This window comes from Schistocerca piceifrons, chromosome 1, assembly GCF_021461385.2.
Source record: "Schistocerca piceifrons isolate TAMUIC-IGC-003096 chromosome 1, iqSchPice1.1, whole genome shotgun sequence".
Classification (NCBI taxonomy): Eukaryota; Metazoa; Arthropoda; class Insecta; order Orthoptera; family Acrididae; genus Schistocerca; species Schistocerca piceifrons.
The window spans coordinates 445,320,714-445,343,282 of record NC_060138.1 but is presented as its reverse complement, the minus strand read 5'-3'; the positions used below and the strand labels follow the sequence as shown (position 1 = coordinate 445,343,282).

The 22,569-nt window shown below is 42.0% G+C and overlaps 1 protein-coding gene across 5 annotated transcripts in view; it reads left to right on the top strand.

Annotated features, from left to right (window-relative positions):
* LOC124791610 (AP-1 complex subunit gamma-1) overlaps positions 1-22,569 on the top strand; it is a 177,979-nt gene that overhangs the window by 144,129 nt on the left and 11,281 nt on the right. For all 5 annotated transcript variants that reach the window (XM_047257877.1, XM_047257875.1, XM_047257874.1 and 2 more), the window contains 3 exons: positions 10,334-10,589; positions 15,790-15,916; positions 18,256-18,387. In XM_047257877.1, coding sequence (XP_047113833.1) covers positions 10,334-10,589; positions 15,790-15,916; positions 18,256-18,387 — 515 coding nt within the window. The remainder of the gene's footprint in view (positions 1-10,333; positions 10,590-15,789; positions 15,917-18,255; positions 18,388-22,569) is intronic.

The following is a 22,569-nucleotide window of genomic DNA, read 5'->3' as shown; positions in this document are numbered from 1 at the left end:
ACTCATTAATTTCGCTTATCCTGTCCACAAATTTCTCCATCGTCTCCCCCTGTCTCTTTGAGATTGTACTTAACCTCTCTCTAAAGTACCGAGAGCTATTCTGTTTTTTGTACCTTTATAAAAGCCCTTCCTTTAACTGCTTAAACTGTCCTGCCTTCCTTAAGGCCTCAGTACATCCTACATATTTTTTTGCTTCACCCATTAATTTAATCTTGGCTGTATGTAACAACTGCTCATCAGACCAACCATTCATGACTGCTGAAGTCTCCAAGTCCTCCACAAACGAACACACATCCTCAGATGCCTTGCTATAAAACAGAATAATCAAACTCGAGGCAGCTGGATCAATCTCCTGCACCCTAGGCAACAATGACTGATTGGCTGCAGTTTCCCGCTCACTTCTAGATGTTAATTCATTTCTCAACTGTGTATTGTCTGCTGTCAATTGTGCTACTTTTTCCAACAAAGTCCGTATCGCTTCTGGTTCCGACTCCGCCATTGTGTTGCTTTCATTCCCAGTTAGTCACGAAACAAAGCATTTAAGTACAAGAATAACCCGACTTCCTACTCCTCAGTATCAACATACTCGGTAACATCATACTCAAACCAATACAAAAGTAATTAAGTTCCATGAAAAAAATAATAATAAATTTTTCTGCCCCAAATACACTAACACTTATTCTGACAAAAAATAATAATATGCCTGTGCAAAACATCTAAAATGGCCTGCCATGAGCCATACCCAAAAGCACAAAAAGGCAAGAAAAGCCCAAAACTCAAAAGAAAACTGGTCAAAACTCAGCACATCTTGTGAATGTAAAGTGGGCAGTGGGCTCGAACGTCATACTGGACAGACAACATCCCACTTCTGACACCAAATGTAGTGGCAACTTCTGCCACCGAATGTAACAGCAACACCAAATGTAGCGGGAAGAGGAAGAAGGCACCATATTAAGACTCGTCCAAGCTTTCCAAGTGATTTATTGTTTCCAACTACAGTGCCCTCGTTCCTCTCAATCTGCGTCACTGGGTCCCACAATGTTGAGGACACCACTTCGCTGTCTACAAAACGGCCTGGTGCAGAATGGCTGCCTCAGCAACCCGTGCACGCACTGCTGTGTGTCAGCCTTGTATGGCAGCTGAGCTGCAGCGTCGTCAGGATGCCGGGAGTTGACTCAGTGGTCTCCATCCCTGCTGACTCAACTCCACTCAGTGTGAGCTGCAGGTGACCAGCTGCGTGCTTCTCGCCGGTGTGGCTAAGGTCGCAGCAACAGCAAGTGCCTGCGATCCGGAGTCCAAATCTGAAGCTCTCACTGTGGGATGCCTCCAGCGTATTTTGGAAGCCAGGACGACTGCCGGCAGTAGTGAGCCGTGGAGTGGCCCACTGCGAACCCACGTCGGCCTCAGAGGGTCGAACCGGCGACCCGCCATGCACTGGAATGCGACGCCCCATCTGCTGCTGCGTGTAGCTGGTGGTGTGACACGCCCCACCAGCCAGCAGAGCTGCCACACTCAAATGAATTTCGTTAGAAACCCGCACCTATTTATATGCGGCTGTGCGCCTCTGTTTTGTCATACGCACTGCTTCACGTCACGTACTCATAACACGCTAGGTTGACCAGTGGGTGCCTTCCGCCTGTGATTTGCGACATGCAAAACCGCTACGTATACTCTTTCAGCAATTTGATGGTCCTGTGGCCCCTGTTCTACTTTGCAACTGTTGGTATGCGTAACTCACTGCAATCTGGCCCACACCTGGCTGTAAGTTGTGCTCAGAATATTGCACAAAATTAACTGTTCCTATCCTAAACTGTGGTGCCACTGCACTATGTTCTATAAAACATTCCATGCTGTATAATTGGAATGAAAGTTTGGTGCGAAAATCGAGCCTGAAAACAATGTAAACCTCGGTTTCGCATATCTAGTAGAGCGAACGCATGATGAAAATTAAATTTAAAGTGCAATAGATTGATAGCACAAAGGTTTGGAAAAATGTTTTATTCCCCTACTATTTTCCAATAATCTACAAATTAGTCGAAAATATGTTGATTTTTATGAAAAGGTGAAAGCAGGGTATATTCGATTTTTCTTTTACAAATACAGTTTTCTATTAATGCTTCAAAGCCAGTCTCATCTGAATAACCAATTTTAAGCCCCCCACCCTCCCCAGAACAGTGAGTTTATTTTCCAATATTGGCTAACAACATAGGCAAAGTAGCACGAAAAATCACACTGAGAACATAGTTTTAAATTTGGCATGTTATTTCTTGTTGATCAGAGGCGTTTGAAATCAGTTATGGGAAACAGGTTTTGTACAAGTAAACCGAATGTGATCTATATTTATGCTACTAAGGATAAAAGAATATAACTGTCTATTTTAAGTGTTAATAATTTAAATTATCATAAGTAGATTAATATATGGGCTTTTTATACTGGTGCAACGTACCCAGCGTAATTACATTTCTCACAGTACCGATATTGCGCCATCTCAATCACCAGATCCATTCATTTGCCAGCAAACTGTTGCATATGAAGAAGTCTGGCATTTTTTGAATAATTTTACACCTATTGCATCTATTTCCCATCCTTCTTTTCCATCTGGACTTTGGAAACCGCGCTTCTGCACATCAGCATACTTTTTTGGGAATGTTCACTCACACTAACAGCCAGAAAATGCCTCCTGTGAGTCGCAGAGGATTCTCATCATTGTAGCGCCTTCCCCTACCAGCTTTTTTCCACTCTGGAGCATATTTTTCTACAATCTCTCTTACAAGAGAAGGGTGAAACTCTACGCGTGCCATTTTTCACCCTGTTACCAGCCGTGGAGAGCATGTACCATTTCAGTCTTACGCACTGATCCGACTGAGCTCAGTAACATGTCACAATGGTCAGTTGCACCCATACTCAAATTGTAATATACAATACATTGCGGTTTCTTTATCTTCTTGTCACTATTTTTGTCAGTCATCTCTGTTTCTGCCATTTGTGTTGTGTGATTTGCGGTCAACATGCACATCTGCTCTGTAGGGAAAACCCAAGGGCCGCGCTTATACGTGTCGGGTGCACCAGGAGAACAGCGAGGCATGCCGATTTAACACATCCCCAGTCGTCAAAGGGTTAATAGTCTTCCTTGGGATAGGTTTCATCTATCTTCAAGAATCTAGGGTAGTTCCGTTTCTTCAGTAACTCTGTGACACTCTCCCATAGGTCAGAAAAACCTGTGACCATTTGTGCTGCCCCTCTCTGTATACGTTCAGTATCCTCTATTAGTCCTATCTTGTATGGGTCCCACACCTTGAGCAGTATTCTAGAATGGGTCACATGATTGATTTGTACGCAATCTCTTTTGTCGACTAATTTCACTTCCCCTGTAATCTACAATATACTGCTCTCTCTCTCTCTCTCTCTCTCTCTCTCTCTCTCTCTCTCTCTCTCTCTCTTTTTTTTTTTTTTTTTTTTTAAATGCGCAGTTTTAAATTTTCTGCAAAAAGTCTGAGATTACTATTAATATTGTTTGCAAGGTCAATAACATACAACATGAACAGCAAGGGTCCCAACACACTTCCCTGAGGTGCACACCTGAAGTTACTTCTACATCTGATGGTGACTCTCCATCCAAGATGACATGCTGTATCCTCATTACCAAAAAGTCCTTAGTTCAGTCCCAAATTTCACTTGAAACTGTATATGATTGTAGTTTTGACAATAAATGTAGGTGTGGTATTGAGACAAATGCTTTTTGGAAATCAAGAAATGCTGCATTTACCTGAGACTGCCTTGATCCAACGGTTTCAGTATGGCTTTTGAGAAAATTGCAAGTTGGGTTTCACGGGAGTGACATTTTTGGAATCCATGCTGGTTGGCTTTGAGGAGGTCATTCTGTTCAAGGTATTATGTTTGAGCTCAGAATATGTTCTAAGATTCTACAGTGAATTGATGTCAATGATACTGTATGGTAGTTTCGTGGATCACATCTACTACCCTTCTTGTAGAGTGGTGTGACCTGTGCTTTTTCCCAAGAACTGGGCACAGTTTTTTATTTGAGGGAACTTCAGTAATTATAGTGGCAAATTCAGTGGAGGATCTGACAGGGATTCCATCGCACCCAGAGTTTTGTTTTGTTTTAACAGTTTTCAGCTGTTTCTCAACACCACTGACACCAATACTTGTTTCATTCAACTTTTCAGTGGTACAAGGATTAAATTGGGACAATTCTGCTGGGTTTTCCTTTGTAAAGGAACATTTGAAAACGAAGTTAAGCATTTCAGCTTTTGCTTTGCTACCCTCAATTTCAGTTCCTGTCTCATTCGTTAGGGCCTGGGCACTAACTTTGGTGCCACTAACAGACTTTAGGCACATCAGAATTTCTTTGGGTTTTGTGAAATATCGTTTGACAATATTCTGCTAAAGTAGCCATTGAAGGCATCACTTATTGCTCTCTTGACACTCAAACGCATTTCATTCAGCATCTCTCTACTGGAGTCCTATGCTTTGTTGTACACTTATTATTGCAGCAATCTCTGCCTCTTTAGAAGTTTCTTTACAGTGACTGAGTACCATGGAGGGTCCCTCGCATTATGAAGTGTTCTACCAGGTACCTATTTATCCAGTGCATGGTCAACTATTATTTTAAACTTGAGACATAGTTCCTATACATGCTCTTGCCCTATGCTGAAAGGTTCAGATTCCTCATTGAGGTATGACATTACTGATTCTTTATCTACTTTAGTGAACATAGATATATTTCTGTTTGTTTTAGTTGTCCTTTGTACTATAATAATCATCGTTGGCCAACCGTGTCGTGGTCACTGATACCAGTTTCGATGTGAACATCTTCAAAAAGGTCAGGTCTGTTTGTTGCCATTAGATCTAATATATTTTCAACATGAGTGGGGTTCATATTTATGTGTTGGTAGTTTTCAGAAAAAGCATTCAATAATGTTTTGCAGGATGTCTTATCATGCCCACTACTAACTAAACTTTTAATTTCCCCAATTCATTGTTGAATGATTAAAAGTCTCCACCAATGATTACAGTATCATTGGGGGACTTGCATACAAGTGAACTGAGGTTTTCTCTAAAGTTTTCAGTTACATCAGGAGACAAGTCTGTTGGGTGATAGAAGGATCCAGTTATCATTTTATGCCCACCCCTGATACTGATTCTTGGCCAAACAATCTCACATGCAGCTTCAATTCCTATGTCTATGGATTTGAGTGTCTTGTCTACTGCAAGAAATATACTACCTCCATTTCCCATTTGCCTAGCCTTTCAGTACGCACTCAGATTTTCCCCAAAAATATCACTGCTATCAATTTCAGGTTTCAACCACCTTCTGTGAAGTTTGGGAAGCAAGAGGGAGGTACTCAGAGAAATTAAATTGTTTAATGGGTTATGGGTCATGCCACAAATTGCTCAGAGGAATGTCCACAGAAGGCAAGGTTCTAGATTCGAGTCTTGGCCTGGCACACAGTTTTAATATGCCAGGAAGCTACTCTTTCTTTTCTTTTTTTTATTTATTTTTTCCAATGTATATTATACAAGTTTATGACATAACAATGGTTCAGTTGTGAAGAAAGAAGATACCCCAAAAACTGCATCAAATATCTGAGAAAAGACAAATTATAGATTATTCATTGTTTACATCATTTCTGAAGTCTTCTTTGAATGTTGGATAAACTCAATATTTCTACATGTGCTCCTTTCTTTGACATTTTCAGGTTGAGGTTGAATCGTAGAGCTTATGCAGCATTTTCATATATGTAGGGAAAATAATGGAGTAATATTTAGGTGAAGTACGAAAGTATGTTCCGATGCAAGACCTTTGGAGATGCTTTTAGCTTTCAGGAGCTCTTTGAAGCTTGAGAATTAATTATTTTACTGTAACAAGGAGAGGCAGCCAATGATAGGATTGACTTTTTGAAACCAAATATACGGCTATGTTGGTTAAGATACCAGGTATCACATCCTGTAGCCATTCACCCTGGCGAGCCCTCGTTTGCAAGTAATTTATGAAAAAATTTCAGAATTTTGCGTGATGTTCAGTAATGTTAAAGAAGTTATATTACATATACAGGGTGGGTGGTGTAATGGATAGGGTAAGGGCTTCACATACGGATGGATGTAGTTTCAAATCTCGGCAGGGGCATTAATTTTTTTTTTTATTTTTAGTTCTTCATCAAAATTACTATGATTTTTTTTTTTTCAATTAATTGGTTTACATGTAATTTTTTATTTTGATTCCTTTGTCACATCGAAGGTTTGTAAGCAAAATGAAATTCAAGCAAACAAGAAATAGATATAATTAATGCAATAACCTGGATAAAAAAATAAGATGATGAAAGCAAAAGAAATCATAACACAATTGGTACATAAAATTAATTAATTAATTAACACACAAACAAAGGTTTCACTTGGAAAAAGAATAATAGGAAGAAAAATGAAACCAAAGGAAGAATTTAATATTATGATCAAAATGATGTGAAAAAGAAATGGAAATAAAAAATTACATTTAAATCACTCAGTTTGAATGAAAATGATGATCAAAATAATTTCGATATAAAGATTTAAAAACAAAACAAAAATTTGTGCACATGAAATTCAAACCAATAACCTCCTACATGTGGAACCCTTACCTTATCCATTGCACCACACAGCCAGTCAATGTAATACAACATTATTTACACATATGAGCATTTGCAAAATTCTGAAATTTTTTCATCAATTACTCGCAAAAGAGGACCCATCTGCAGTGTGTGATACCTGGGATCTTAATCTACATACACTACTGGCCATTAAAATTGCTACACCACGAATATGACGTGCCACAGACGCGAAATTTAACCGACAGGAAGAAGATGCTGTGATATGCAAATAATTAGCTTTTCAGAGCATTCACACAAGATTGGCGCCAGTGGCGACACTTACAACGTGCTGACATGAGGAAAGTTTCCAACCGATTTCTCATACACAAACACCAGTTGACCGGCGTTGTCTGGTGAAATATTGTTGTGATGCCTCGTATAAGGAGGAGAAATGCGTACCATCACGTTTCCGACTTTGATAAAGGTCGGATTGTAGCCTATCGCGATTGCGGTTTATCGTATCACGACATGCTGCTTGCGTTGATCGAGATCCAATGACTGTTAGCAGAATATGGAATCGGTGGGTTCAGGAGGGTAATACGGAAAGCTGTGCTGGATCCCAACAGCCTCGTATCACTAGCAGTCGAGATGACAGGCATCTTATGCACATGGCTGTAACTGATTGTGCAGCCACGTCTTGATCCCTGAATCAACAGATGGGGATGTTTGCAAGACAACAACCATCTGCACGAACAGTTCGATGACTTTTGCAGCAGCATGGACTATCAGCTCGGAGACCATGGCTGTGGTTACCCTTCAAGCTGCATCACAGACAGGAGCGCCTGCGATGGTGTACTCAACGACGAACCTGGGTGCACGAATGGCAAAACATCATTTTTTCGGATGAGTTCAGGTTCTGTTTACAGCATCATGATGGTCACATCTATGTTTGGTGACATCGCTGTGAACGCACATTGGAAGCGTGTATTCGTCATCGCCATACTGGCATATCGCAGGGCATTATGGTATGGGGTGCCATTGGTTACACGTCTCGGTCACCTCTTGTTCGCATTGATGGCACTTTGAACAGTGGACATTACATTTCAGATGTGTTACGACCCGTGGCTCTATCCTTCATTCGATCCCTGCGAAACCCTACATTTCAGCAGAATAATGCACGACCGCACGTTGTAGGTCTTGCACTGGCCTTTCTGGATACAGAAAATGTTCAACTGCTGCCCTGGCCAGCACATTCTCCAAATCTCTCACCAATTGAAAACGCCTGGCCAATGGTGACCGAGCAACTGGCTCGTCATAATACGCCAACACTACTCTTGATGAACTGTGGTATCGTGTTGAAGCTAGATGGGCAGCTGTACCTAGACACGCGATCCAAGCTCTGTTTGACTCAATGCCCAGGCGTATCAAGGCCGTTATTATGGCCAGAGGTGGTTGTTCTGGGTACTGATTTCTCAGAATCTATGCACCCAAATTGCATGAAAATGTAATCACATGTCAGTTCTAGTATAATACATTTGTCCAATGAATACCTGTTTACCATATGTATTTCTTCTTGGTGTAGCAATTTTAATGGCCAGTAGTGTAACTGTATAGATGGTTTCAAAAAGTCGATCCCACCATTGGGGACCTCTACTTGTAAGTGTAGTATACGCTGTGATTGTTGTAGGTAAAAAGCTTACACTTTGTGCTGCACATTGATTCAAGCCTAGAGCACTGCCTTTCTTGGGCAGTAAATTATTAGTTACACTATCCAGGCACTCAGCCTGGACTGACCGAAGCTTCAAATTGTCATGGACACCACCTGTTTGCTTCCTGACTCAGCAGAGGGTCTACGGTGATGTTCAGAGTCTAGCATGTCCAAGAGAGGAAAAAGGTAGTGGAGAGTTTAGCTCATCCAGCCTCAGGGATGTTACTGAGACTGTTCAGCCAAGAGTAAAAGAACTAATTCAAAATTGTAGGACACTGTGTTTTATTTGTAACAAAATTGATTACTTTAATAACTAAACATAGTGGTTTATTATTGGCAAATGTCTCAGTAGTCTCACGCTGAGCAAACGGGTAATTTCTGCAGCTTTGTCGCAGCAATTACACTCCTGGAAATGGAAAAAAGAACACATTGACACCGGTGTGTCAGACCCACCATACTTGCTCCGGACACTGCGAGAGGGCTGTACAAGCAATGATCACACGCACGGCACAGCGGACACACCAGGAACCACGGTGTTGGCCGTCGAATGGCGCTAGCTGCGCAGCATTTGTGCACCGCCGTCTTCAGTGTCAGCCAGTTTGCCGTGGCATACGGAGCTCCATCGCAGTCTTTAACCCTGGTAGCAAGCCGCGACAGCGTGGACGTGAACCGTATGTGCAGTTGACGGACTTTGAGCGAGGGCGTATAGTGGGCATGCGGGAGGCCGGGTGGACGTACCGCCGAATTGCTCAACACGTGGGGCGTGAGGTCTCCACAGTACATCGATGTTGTCGCCAGTGGTCGGCGGAAGGTGCACGTGCCCGTCGACCTGGGACCGGACCGCAGCGACGCACGGATGCACGCCAAAACCGTAGGATCCTACGCAGTGCCGTAGGGGACCGCACCGCCACTTCCCAGCAAATTAGGGACACTGTTGCTCCTGGGGTATCGGCGAGGACCATTCGCAACCGTCTCCATGAAGCTGGGCTACGGTCCCCGCACACCGTTGGGCCGTCTTCCGCTCACGTCCCAACATCGTGCAGCCCGCCTCCAGTGGTGTCGCGACAGGCGTGAATGGAGGGACGAATGGAGACGTGTTGTCTTCAGCGATGAGAGTCGCTTCTGCCTTGGTGCCAATGATGGTCGTATGCGTGTTTGGCGCCGTGCAGGTGAGCGCCACAATCAGGACTGCATACGACCGAGGCACACAGGGCCAACACCCGGCATCATGGTGTGGGGAGCGATCTCCTACACTGGCCGTACACCACTGGTGATCGTCGAGGGGACACTGAATAGTGCACGGTACATCCAAACCGTCATCGAACCCATCGTTCTACCATTCCTGGACCGGCAAGGGAACTTGCTGTTCCAACAGGACAATGCACGTCCGCATGTATCCCGTGCCACCCAACGTGCTCTAGAAGGTGTAAGTCAACTACCCTGGCCAGCAAGATCTCCGGATCTGTCCCCCATTGAGCATGTTTGGGACTGGATGAAGCGTCGTCTCATGCGGTCTGCACATCCAGCACGAACGCTGGTCCAACTGAGGCGCCAGGTGGAAATGGCATGGCAAGCTGTTCCACAGGACTACATCCAGCATCTCTACGATCGTCTCCATGGGAGAATAGCAGCCTGCATTGCTGCGAAAGGTGGATATACACTGTACTAGTGCCGACATTGTGCATGCTCTGTTGCCTGTGTCTATGTGCCTGTGGTTCTGTCAGTGTGATCATGTGATGTATCTGACCCCAGGAATGTGTCAATAAAGTTTCCCCTTCCTGGGACAATGAATTCACGGTGTTCTTATTTCAGTTTCCAGGACTGTATTTATGTTGGGCATTGTTATCTACATGAGATGCATCTTCATACTCAGTTACAATTTTTTTGTTAAACAATTAAGATTTTTTACTAAGCTTAAAAACCAATAAGGTTATAGAGAAACTGGTTGATGTTGTATATTTTTTGGTTTGATTTGTTATATTTCAGATAAAAATCTATGAGTTACACTAGAATAATTACGATTTTTCTTCTACACTTGCAGGAAGATCCGACATATTGTGGAATCTTTTGGGAGCCATCTCCATGTTGAACTTCAGCAGCGAGGTGTGGAATTCACACAGTTATTCCGGAAGTTCGAACATCTGCGTCCAGCTCTTTTGGAACGTATGCCTCCTATGGAGACTGCACGCCCAGCTGCTGGTCAAGGAGTAGTTGCAAATGGAGAGGCAGATGAAGCTGAAAATCTTATGGAGGAAGGTGGTATGACGCCACCTGCCACTACACCAGCTGGAGATCCGGTAAGCCGCCAAGGCCCCCCTCCCCCCCCCCCCCCCCCCCATATAATATAAACAGTGCTTATAACCAGGAACTGTTAACAGTAATTCAGTAGGTAATCAAATGTGTGTACTGTATAAGTGTTGTCATTAATTGTTGAGGCCATAAGTTAAACAGACACCTTACAAGGAGATGGCAAGGCAATCAGACTTTTGTAATGTTTTATATTTGTGGTATGTTATTCAAACAATCTCTGATACAATAGTTCATCTGGAGTCATTTCGCAATGAAAAACTGTCTATAAAGTAATTCTGAGTTTTTACATTTTGAGGCAGAATTCGCCCCCTCGCCGCCCCTTCCTCCCCCCACCCCCCCCCCTCGCAGCTCCTCCCGACCCCTGTCCTCAGATCGTCGCCCCACCCCATTTGTCGCCCCACCCCATTTGTCGCCCCACCCCATTTGTCGCCCCACCCCATTTGTCGCCCCACCCCATTTGTCGCCCCACCCCATTTGTCGGCCCACCCCATTTGTCGGCCCACCCCATTTGTCGCCCCACCCCATTTGTCGCCCCGTCCATTTGTCGCCCCGTCCATTTGTCGCCCCGTCCATTTGTCGCCCCGCCCATTTGTCGCCCCGCCCATTTGTCGCCCCGCCCCATTTGTCGCCCCGCCCCATTTGTCGCCCCGCCCCATTTGTCGCCCCGCCCCATTTGTCGCCCCGCCCCATTTGTCGCCCCGCCCCATTTGTCGCCCCGCCCCATTTGTCGCCCCGCCCCATTTGTCGCCCCGCCCCATTTGTCGCCCCGCCCCATTTGTCGCCCCACCCCATTTGTCGCCCCACCCCCCATGCCTGCCCCCCGTTGGCCCTCCCCCCCTCTTAGCACCACCACCCCTCTTAGCACCTCCCCCCCTCTTAGCACCTCCCCCCCTCTTAGCACCTCCCCCCCTCTTAATACCTGCCCCCCTCTTAGCACCTGCCCCCCTCTTAGCACCTCCCCCCTCTTAGCACCTCCCCCCTCTTAGCACCTCCCCCCTCTTAGCACCTGCCCCCCTCTTAGCACCTGCCCCCCTCTTAGCACCTGCCCCCCTCTTAGCACCTGCCCCCCTCTTAGCACCTGCCCCCCTCTTAGCACCCCACCCCCTCTTAGCACTCCACCCCCTCTCAGCGCCCCTCCGCCCCCCTCGTCGCCCCTCCGCCCCCCTCGTCGCCCCTCCGCCCCCCCTCGTCGCCCCTCCGCCCCCCCCTCGTCGCCCCTCCGACCCCCCCCTCGTCGCCCCTCCGACCCCCCACTCGTCGCCCCTCCTACCCCCCCCCTCGTCGCCCCTCCGCCCCCCCTCGCCGCCCCTCCGACCCCCCCCTCGTCGCCCCTCCGACCCCCCCCCCTCGTCGCCCCTCCCCCCCCCCCTCGTACGCTCCTCCGCCCCCCCCTCGTACGTCCCTCCGCCCCCCCTTGTACGCCCCTCGTTAGTGTGTATATCGGATGTCACAGGAGGGATGGTCAGTATTCAGTGATATGATAGGAACACTCATTTGAAGCAAAAAACTTAATATGGTCATATTCGCTATTCATAAGGGTTTCTGAGGTAGAATACATTTAATCTACATCTATTTTTTGTTTAGTGGCATGCATGTATGTGTCTTACCCTAATCTCTGGATTGGTCATGGTAGTACAATTAACTGGCAACAAAGATTTGACATCTTATGCCATTAGATATTTGTTTATGGGACTAGGTGAAGTCAGAGGTGTACATATGAAAAGTGAATATGTGAGATGAACTGCTTGATCACATCATCAGTGCTGCTGCCCTCATAAGGGGATATGCTTGAGGCTCTCAGGAAAGCAACCCAACATGTTTTCCCAAGAGTGCACGAATGCATTGATGATTACAGTGGGATAATCGAACATTTATTGTGAACTGTAAGTCCTGAAATGTGACATGTACTATAATGCTTAGATGTGTATGTGTTAAAATTACAAACTTTTCTGTTGATGCTTAGTAAAATGCATGTTTGAATGTTTACTAATTGTTGTACGTGTGTAAACCTAGTGAAACATTGAATAATACAGAAAATAAATAACTAAGTGCATTATATGTATCCTATATTGGAAACCATTCAGAATGGAGTGTATGTCCATATGAAGCTTTTTGTTTCATATCATAGTTCTTGTCATGTACCTGAATATCAGACGTTGCTCGATAGTGTCGGAAGTTCCATGCGGCTTTTCACGGATGATGCTGTAGTATACAGAGAAGTTGCAGCATTAGAAAATTGCAACGAAATGCAGGAAGATCTGCAGCGGATAGGCACTTGGTAGGTAGAGTGGCAACTGACCCTTAACATAGACAAATGTAACGTATTGCGAATACATAGAAAGAAGGATCCTTTATTGTATGATTATATGATAGCGGAACAAACACTGGTAGCAGTTACTTCTGTCAAATATGTGGGAGTATGTGTGCGGAACGATTTGAAGTGGAATGATCATATAAAATTAATTGTTGGTAAGGCGGGTGCCAGTTTGAGATTCATTGGGAGAGTCCTTAGAAAATGTAGTCCATCAACAAAGGAGGTGGCTTACAAAACACTCGTTCAACCTATACTTGAGTATTGCTCATCAGTGTGGGATCTGTACCATGTCGGGTTGACAGAGGAGATAGAGAAGATCCAAAGAAGAGCAGCGCATTTCGTCACAGGGTTATTTGGTAAGCGTGATAGCGTTACGAAGATGTTTAGCAAACTCAAGTGGCAGACTCTGCAAAAGAGGCGCTCTGTATCGCGGTGTAGCTTGCTGTCCAGGTTTCGAGAGGGTGAGTTTCTGGATGAAGTATTGAATATATTGCTTCCCCCTACTTATACCTCCCGAGGAGATCAGGAATGTAAAATTAGAGAGATTCGAGCGCGCACGGAGGCTTTCCAGCAGTCGTCCTTCCCGCAAACCATATGCAACTGGAACAGGAAAAGGGAGGTAATGACAGTGGCACGTAAAGTGCCCTCCACCACACACCGTTGGGTGACTTGCGGAGTATAAATGTAGATGTAGATGTAGACCCTGCATGATTGTAATGAAGGAAAAGTTCAAAGATTCCCTATGCAATAATAAATGATGAGGCATGCTGAAAGAGGTACATGAGCTGGTTCAGAGACATTATTTCTAACAGCTAACAACTACCTCTTCATCAAGTGGCGGAGTCTTTGAACAGGGGGAACTATGAATAGTTTACAGCTCCTCTAGGGAATGCAGCTCAGGAAGGCAGTGCGAAAAAACACTGAAACTGGACTTTGGTGCAAAATCCTGCTGTCAGTGCATACTCTGCAAAGTGTGGCAGATGACTACACAAGCCACATGGTGTTGCTTGGGGATGAGTTGCCAAGAGCACGGGTGCTAGATGTTGCCCTGTCAAAGTGGGAGAAGAGGCTGCTGGGCGATGGTTTGATGTGCGTTGCATCTGCGAAAGTGTGGCAGTCTATGCTCTACCTTCAGCGGAGGTGGCCAGCGAGGGGTGCTGAGGAGATACAGTGGTACCTTGGCCGACTTTTTCCCTGCACTGATTACTGGTTTTTTCATTCAGTGCAGCCTATTGTCTGCTGCTACAAGTGGAGGCAAACAGAGGGAGTCGCCACAGTACAGCCATATCACGTATCTTGAGTCAGGAAATAGGCTTGTTTGTAGCAAGGCAAGTATACAAGTAGATTGTGCAGTGATACCATGGATTGTCAGCACAGAGACCATTGTTGCAGATTACCTTATGCAGCAGCAGAGAGAGATGCACTCATTTGACAACTCTGAAACACGAGTGTCACCACTTTTTTCCCAGAGAAATCCTATCTCTGTGTGAAGCATCTTGTTAGACATGTCTGTGTATGGAGGTCCAAAGCAGTATATGTGTTATCAGGCTACAGTAATGACCGTCATAAGAGGCTGGCTTCGGGTATAATGGTGTGGGATGCCATTGGCTTCACCACACGATCGTTTCTGGTTCATGTAGCTGATACTTTTGACAGTGAGCATCACATTTGTGAGGTGTTAAGGCTGTTGAATGTGCCCGTATTCAAGGCCTCCATGACATTATGTATCTTTCAGCAAGATAACGCAGCACTATGTTGCCAAAGCTGTTCTTACCTACCTTGATGCAGAGACTGTTTGACTGGTTTCCGTGATCAGCATATTTTCGAGATCACTCACCCATTGAAAATGCCTGGTCATGGATTGCTGAGAGACTGGCACACTACCACTTGACAACCACTACACATGATTACCTATGGCATGCAGTTGAAACAGCATGGAATGACATATCTGTATTTCTCAACTGAGCTTATTCAACTCTATGCCCTACCAGGTGTATTAAATTTTGCAGCCTGTTTATCCCCAAATCAGTTACAAATTTAATGATGTATTATTACTGATATTGTGTACATGCACAATACATAAAATTTCATTATCTGGCATCTCCCCCCCCCCCCCCCCCTGGTGTTCCAGTTTTAATGGCTGTCACTGTCCATTGGTGCTGCCTGCAAAATAATGTAAATATCTTGTTTTACATCAGATGCAGAAATAATAGTTTCTTTCTATTGATTTGCATTATTTTTGTGGTAAGTGGGTTTTATGTTGCAAGTGTTGTAATTAATCATATTTTGTATTTAATGATGGAAAAGTAGGCTACCCTGAAGAATAAATATGCATGCAAGGTTTGATAATGTCTTTTCTACTTGTGATACAGTGCATACAGTTTACAATGTTGTAACCTCACTGAAACAACAAATAAATAATAAAACCATAAAGTTGAGCTGTAAAAAAAATTGGTTTTAAATATTTATTTCAAGTTGAGTGGAGTGGTTGAGTCAAGGAGAGGCATTTTGAATGCATGGACTCTAAATTCCCATTCGACGATCCAGAATTAAGGTTCCCCATGACATCCATAAATTCCTGAGGATGAATGCCAAGATGTTTTTTTTTAAAGGATACTAAAATTTCCTTTCCCATACTAACCTGTCTGAGCTTATGCTCAATCTCTCATGATTTCATTGTAACTGGGCTCTTTACCACAAATCTTACTCCTGTTTCTTTATTTCAAGTAAAGTAATTTGTGTCATTTAGGCATGCTGTATGCTCAAATTTGGGAGCCCAAAATGTCTTTCTCATAGTGAATTTGTTTTGTTAATATTTTTGTGCAATGTTTGATATAAAATACTATTGTAACAGAGATTACTTTTGGTTCCAGAATGCCCTTCTTGTTTTGCTTGGAGGTTCAGATAGTAATGAAGGGGATATAGTTAACTCTGTTCCTACAACAGAAACAATAAAAACTACCACTGTTGACAACAATCAGGATTTGCTGGACTTGCTAGGTATGTGGTGTTCATTATTTTTCTAGTTTGTGACATCTGATGAGTTGACTTTGTGTTTTGAGGTATATCAACGGTATGTGAGCCATTAAATTGCAAAACTCTCCTTATTGATGGCTATAATGACCTCATGTCACCTTTATCTGCCAACATTCCTTTGGAGGCAACTGTACACTGAACAGTATTGAATGTCCAATGGAAGGACTTTGTACTCAAGAGTTCAAGATGATGATCTTCTCTTCAAGTTAAATATGTAAAAGTAATCACTCTGCTGGGAAGACTCTTGCACCAGCCATTGAAAGCTGTTCAGTGTACAGTCATCACTAAGGTGATATTAATAACTAGAGGTGATGTAAGCTAGAGCACATTATGGTTGTCAATTGACAGAATTTTCAAATGGAACTAATGAAGTTAGAGAAGGGTCAAATGATACCCTATGTGAAGTATTGTAAGCTTTGCATATCACATATCACAAAAGAGCCGATAGTGATCTGCAAAATCATACTGACGTGTTATTAATATTTTTAATAGTCAGGGGGAAAACTGAAGTCATGGAAGCATAAGCATTTGATGGTCAATTAAAAAGTTTTTGTGTGATTTAAAATCCTGAAAAAAATACCTGCCACAGTTACATCAAACATACTGTGTGAATGTCCAAATATTTCACAGATGTTATATATCATGGGCTCCATTGTTAAGATGTTATAGCACAATATCAGATTTATATGTAACCTCATAACTGCAGTTTAACATGTCATGATAATCAGCTGGTGACAGTTTGTCACTCAGTGGCCATTGTAGAGACACAGTTGGCATGGTGAAATGTATATTTTCTCTAGTCACTGTATTTGCCATTTTCACCAAACTACTGTCCGTATTTAAGATTGCCTGCTTCATATTTTGTCATTAACTTCATTATGTTTGTGAAGTGAACATTCATGACCATTATTGATTCAGTAATTACCATGACCTTACAAATTTCAGAGTTTTGATACTGGATGCTTCCTGCTGTCAGTTATTAATAAATGCTGGAATCCCACATATGATTTCTGTTTAAATTCTTTTCACCTTTAGAAATACTATTACCACTTATCTAAAGCTGATAGCTGAATGCAGCTTGTTCATAGTATAGCCCAACTGAGACTCTGCTCTTTCACAATTTGAAGCAGGCCCATTTTGTGGGCACAGGAAGTGACACCATAATTATATATTATATAATGATGGAGAAGATCTCCATTATGTTGCAACTGGTACTATTACTAGATAACTCTGCTGCTGTGAGGCATGTGGAAGTCATTTTATTTTGTTTCTGATTTGTACAACATTTTTACTTGAGAACTGGCAGCTGAATGGGCAGTAGTCTTTTTAATTCCTCGCTAGTTGTGGGGAGCTTTACAAAGAAATACACCATTTATTAAAATCACAAAAAAATAGAATTATCAGAGAAGCAGAAACTGACTAATGTAGTTAATGAAACACTGCACTCGTACTTGGTATGGGACACAATTGAAACACTGCCTTCATTTAACTTCTCCATATTGTGGCAGACTCAGTTAAACTACAAACAAAGACAAATCGTCCAGCATTATGTTCTTTGCCCACATACACAAATTCTGTCTGTGGCACTGCATTTGGGAGGGCAACAATTAAAAATCTCTATTCAGTCATCCAGACTTAGATTTTCATGGTTTCACTAAAGCACTTTTTCTGTCAGTGATGCCTTAAAAATGTATTGATGGTAAATATTATTATTCAGATCATAGTATACTGTTTGTGGGATCTGACTGATATCATTATGATAAAATCTGTGAAATGTTGTTCAGAGCGATGAAATCGAGAATTTTGTAAGTGACTGGGCTGTTCTTAAGTGAGGTGGAGCATTACTTTAACCATATAATTAAGAAACAGGATCTCACGAGGGGACCTTACTGGCTGTGGCCCTCTTCAATTTTCTCCATGTTTGGAGAATTTGAAGGTCAGTGCTTGGACATAAATTTCTTAAAGCAGCATGGCACACTTTTCAAGAAAACTTGAAGGTATTGCACATCTGTCTAGAAAAAAAGAAGGAAAAATTTTGAACAATCATGTCAGGGAACAAGCAGGTGATCAAGCCATGTATTTTATAGTAGTCTAGAAGAAATGCACATAAGATAACCGTTTCAAACAGAATTCAGGGAGCAAAAGTGAATGAGATAATCTAATAGTATCTGTTGCATAATTTTGGCAAACAACATTGGATAAACAATATTAATGAACTTTCATTGTACTTAACCAGCAAGCAAACACTCATAGTGTATCACATTCATGGATTTTGTGCAGTTAATTGCCAAGCTGTTTTTCAGGAGGCCTTGATGTGGGAAATCCTACACCATCACCAGCAACATTGCAGAACAACAACAGTATTATTTTTAATTCCAACCCAACTTCCAATTTTCTTGTGGATGGTCTTCTAAACAGCCAGCCTGTTGTATCCAGTAAGTAGCATTATTAAAACCCAGTAACATATTCAGTCGATGACGGTGGTGATGGATGGATGGATGTGTTTATTGGAGGGGGGAGGAGATTTATTGAATTATTGCTTGTTGCCATGTACCGTAGAAAATAGCTATCATATTAAAACACGTTACGCATTATAGTGCTTTATTTTTATATGTTTAAATCATTATCAAAATAAATTTCTCCTTATCCGTAGTTATTGTAAATGTCTGTTATGTAATTTGGATGCATCCATCCTCATGTTGTATAACTAATGCAGTGTATTGTAGATTGGAACAGGAAAAAAATCTTTTATTTTTTGGTCAATTTTGGTATTATTTTTTTGCCAAATCTGGTATTATTTGTTGCCAATTTCAGTGGTATTTTCTGCCAGATTTAATCCTAACTTTTTCTGCCAAATTGTGTAATTTTTTGCAAAATTCATTATTTTTATGCTAGTTTTTGCTAATTTTGCTGTTTTCTGCCAATTTTAATGTTACTTGCCAATTTTAATGTTAATGTGTGCCAATTTTGGCTCTATTTTAGATGTAACAGCATTGTCATTACACAGCATGAACTGTTGATTTAAGATTGAGGATAAAAGAAGTCAAAATATATTTCAACATTCAATAACTATCAGTTACAAAACTCTCATACTCAGATTTATAAATAAATTTTTTTGTGCATTAAAATGACAAATTTTGCAACATTTAATAAAATTTGTCAATTTCACGTTAGTTCGCCAAAAATCACTAATATCACATTGCTCGTTGCATTATCATTTTCGTGAAATATTTGTGTCTTTAGTAAAAAAAAAAAACCTGTTTCGTAAGAACATTGTTTTTTAAATCTAATCTGGGACACAGTATTAATTTGGTAGTAAGTTTCACAAAGAGCATTCATCTGAAACTTTGTTGTAGTAGATGAAAGCTGTAAACCTAAAGACAAATAATGGAAAATCGAGGATGGAATGTAACAATACCAGAGAAGGAAAGTTGCTACTCACCATATAGCGGAGATGCTGAGTCGCAATAGGCACAGTAAAAAGATTCACACAATTAAAGCTTTCAGCCATTAAAGCCTTTGTCATCAGTACACACACACACACACACACACACACACACACACACACACAATATATATCATGAACAGCAATTAAGATCTCACAGAATTATCATGTCATGAATAACAGTTCTGGAGAACACATTGTCATTAAAAATGTAATAGATAAGTTATGGGGCTTTATTGACCTTGTGACAATACAGGCTTGTGTAACAACTGACATGTTGTCTTTCATTGTAAATAATTGTATCTAGTTTAATGTGGCTTGCTTGTAATTTTATTAACAGTATACAGTAACCAACAGGTTCATTGCTGTAGCTCTTTTACATTTTTAATGACAGTATATCTTCTGTAACTACATTATTAATGTCTTATGATCGTTGTTTGAGATATTGGTTACCATCCCTGATTTATTCTACATAACACTTTGTAAGTGTATTTTATAGTTGTTTACTTAACGTCATACGTGCCAAATGATGATGTGGATTAGTGCAAGTGCTGTCACCATTAATTGTGCATAGTTGTATTGTAAACCTTTTCTTGTAGCTGTTTTTCATTTATTTGGATTAATAGCATAGTGGTTTTTATTCTTATCAGTTCCATACTTGTACACAATAGTTACAAATTTAACACTGCTAAATTTTAATTGACAATACATGACTGAAACTATCCAGTTTAAATGTTGTAGGAAAGTTCTTGTAGAATGTAAATACGTTTGGATTACAGGAGACCACTTACCAGAAAGCACGCGCGTGCACACACACACACACACACACACACACACACACACACACACACACACACACACACAAAACCTTGTGTCAGTTTTGGCATCTATTCCTGTACTTATTAACTTTTATCAGTTCTGTTTTCCAGTTGTTTGGATTAATTGTGCTCTCTTCAACATCAGTTCTGTACTTAAGGTTTTGTCACTACTTGTAATGATTGTGATCGTATAGTTGATTATTGTATTCGACTGAGACCAAGTGCTATGTTTACCTCTGTCGTAAAGTGACCCTGGTCTGGGCAGTTGACTGCACACACCATGCTTTGTCCACTTGCCATACTTCCGCCAGACTGTTGGCAGGATATTTAATAAGTGCTGTTCCATTTGGTCTTTAACATTACAGATGACAACCTTACCATTTCTGTCATGACTTATGCACAATTTGGTGACGATTTAGTATAAGGATGTTATTGCTGAGAGCTGCCTATTTTATTCATAAGATGTTGTAGTTTTATCCTAATTTCCCGTTTTGTTTAACTGCAGGCAGCCTGTAGATGTTTAATGAATGAAACTGGTTGTAACACAATAAATGTGTAATAATACAGCTGACATGGTTTTTCATTAATCATCAGTAATATTAATACACTGGGAAGTGTAACATGGCCGGCCGGGGTGGCCGAGAGGTTCTAGGCGCTACAGTATAGACCGTGCGACCGCTACGGTCACAGGTTCGAATCCTGCTTTGGGCGTGGATGTGTGTGATGTCCTTTGGTTAGTTAGGTTTAAGTAGTTCTAAGTTCTAGGGGACTGATGACCTCAGAAGTTAAGTCCCATAGTGCTCAGAGCCATTTTTTTAGTGTAACATGTCACAATGATGTAATGTTGTTGTGAATTAATGTAAATTTTATCAACTAAATAACTAAGTTGCCCAGAAAGTAATGCACAATTTATTTATTTGCTTGCCAGCTTTATATCAAATTTCTGGAGTGTGCTCACAAATCTTCTGTTCCCTCCAACTGATGGTGTAGCTGCAGCAGTGTTTCAAAATAATGTCTTTAAATGGTTTACTTTTCAAGCAATGTGTCAGCATTGAATTTCTCACTGCAGAGAAAGAAACTGTTGGGAACATTCACAGATGTTTGTGTGCAGTTTATGGAGCATCTGCAGTCGACAGAAGTGTGATTAGTCACTGAGAAAGAGGGTGAGGCCGCTACAAGAAGATGGTATTGTAGAGTTCAAAAATTTGAAGCATTTGGGCAGTCCGTCCACGGCTCTCACACCTGACAAGGTGCAGCCACCCATAGCCCTGACCTAGCTCCCTCAGACTTCCACTTGTTTAGAACATTAAAGGATCTTTTCATGGAAGAGTTTTGAGGATGACAAAGAGGTGATTTGCACGGTGAAGACGTGGCGTCATGACCAGGACAAAGAATGGTATCAACAGGGCATACACACCCTTATTGGGCATAGAATGGAAAAGAGATTACATGGAAAAATTAGGAGTGTAGAACAAACATCATTCTTTCTTCTGTGTATGTTTCATTGTGTTCAATATGGTCTGTATTGAGAATATTGCATGTTATAATATACGAGGGTATTTCGGAAAGTAAAGATACACCGTACGCCAGAGGAACAGAAGAGTTTTGGCGAGCAAGTTGGCAACTCTGGTGTTAACCTTGAACCGTTAGCTTTCTCCTCGCGGTCATTCGGCAGTTGAACATTGCTTCTGGTTGGAGTAGGTCGTGTTTAAAATAGCAGCGCCGATTCAGAATCCCGCCAAATGCGAAGTGCGCTCCGTCATACGTTTTCTTCATGCAAATGGTCAGCGACCAGTGGATATTCACAAAGAAATTGTTTCTGTTTATGGGAACATTATGAATCGACAAAATGTAACGAAATCGTGTCTCATTTCTTTGAAGGTAGGATCGATGTTCATGACAAACAAAGAACAGTTCGGCCATCTGTGATCTCTGATGCCCTTCTTCAGAGAACAGAGGAAGCAATTTGTGCGAATAGACGTCTCACATTGAAAGAATTGAATCATATCATACCAGACGTGTCAATGACAACTCTTTAAGACATTGTGACTGTCAAGTTAGGGTACAGGAAATTGTGTGCGCGCTGGGTACTAAACCGTTAACGGAAGAACACAAAAAGAAAAGGATGGGCTTTGCACTTGACTTCCTCACACGCTATGCTGAAGCAGGTGATGAGTTCCTTGATCACATTGTGACGTGTCGAGACATGGATTTATCACCATACACCTGAATCCAAGCAACAATCAAAGTGATGGTGCCATTCGAATTCACCAAAAGCCAAGAAATGCAAAACTTCGATTTCAGCGAAGAAAATCATGGCTTCTGTTTTTTGAGACAGACAAGGCATTCTTCTG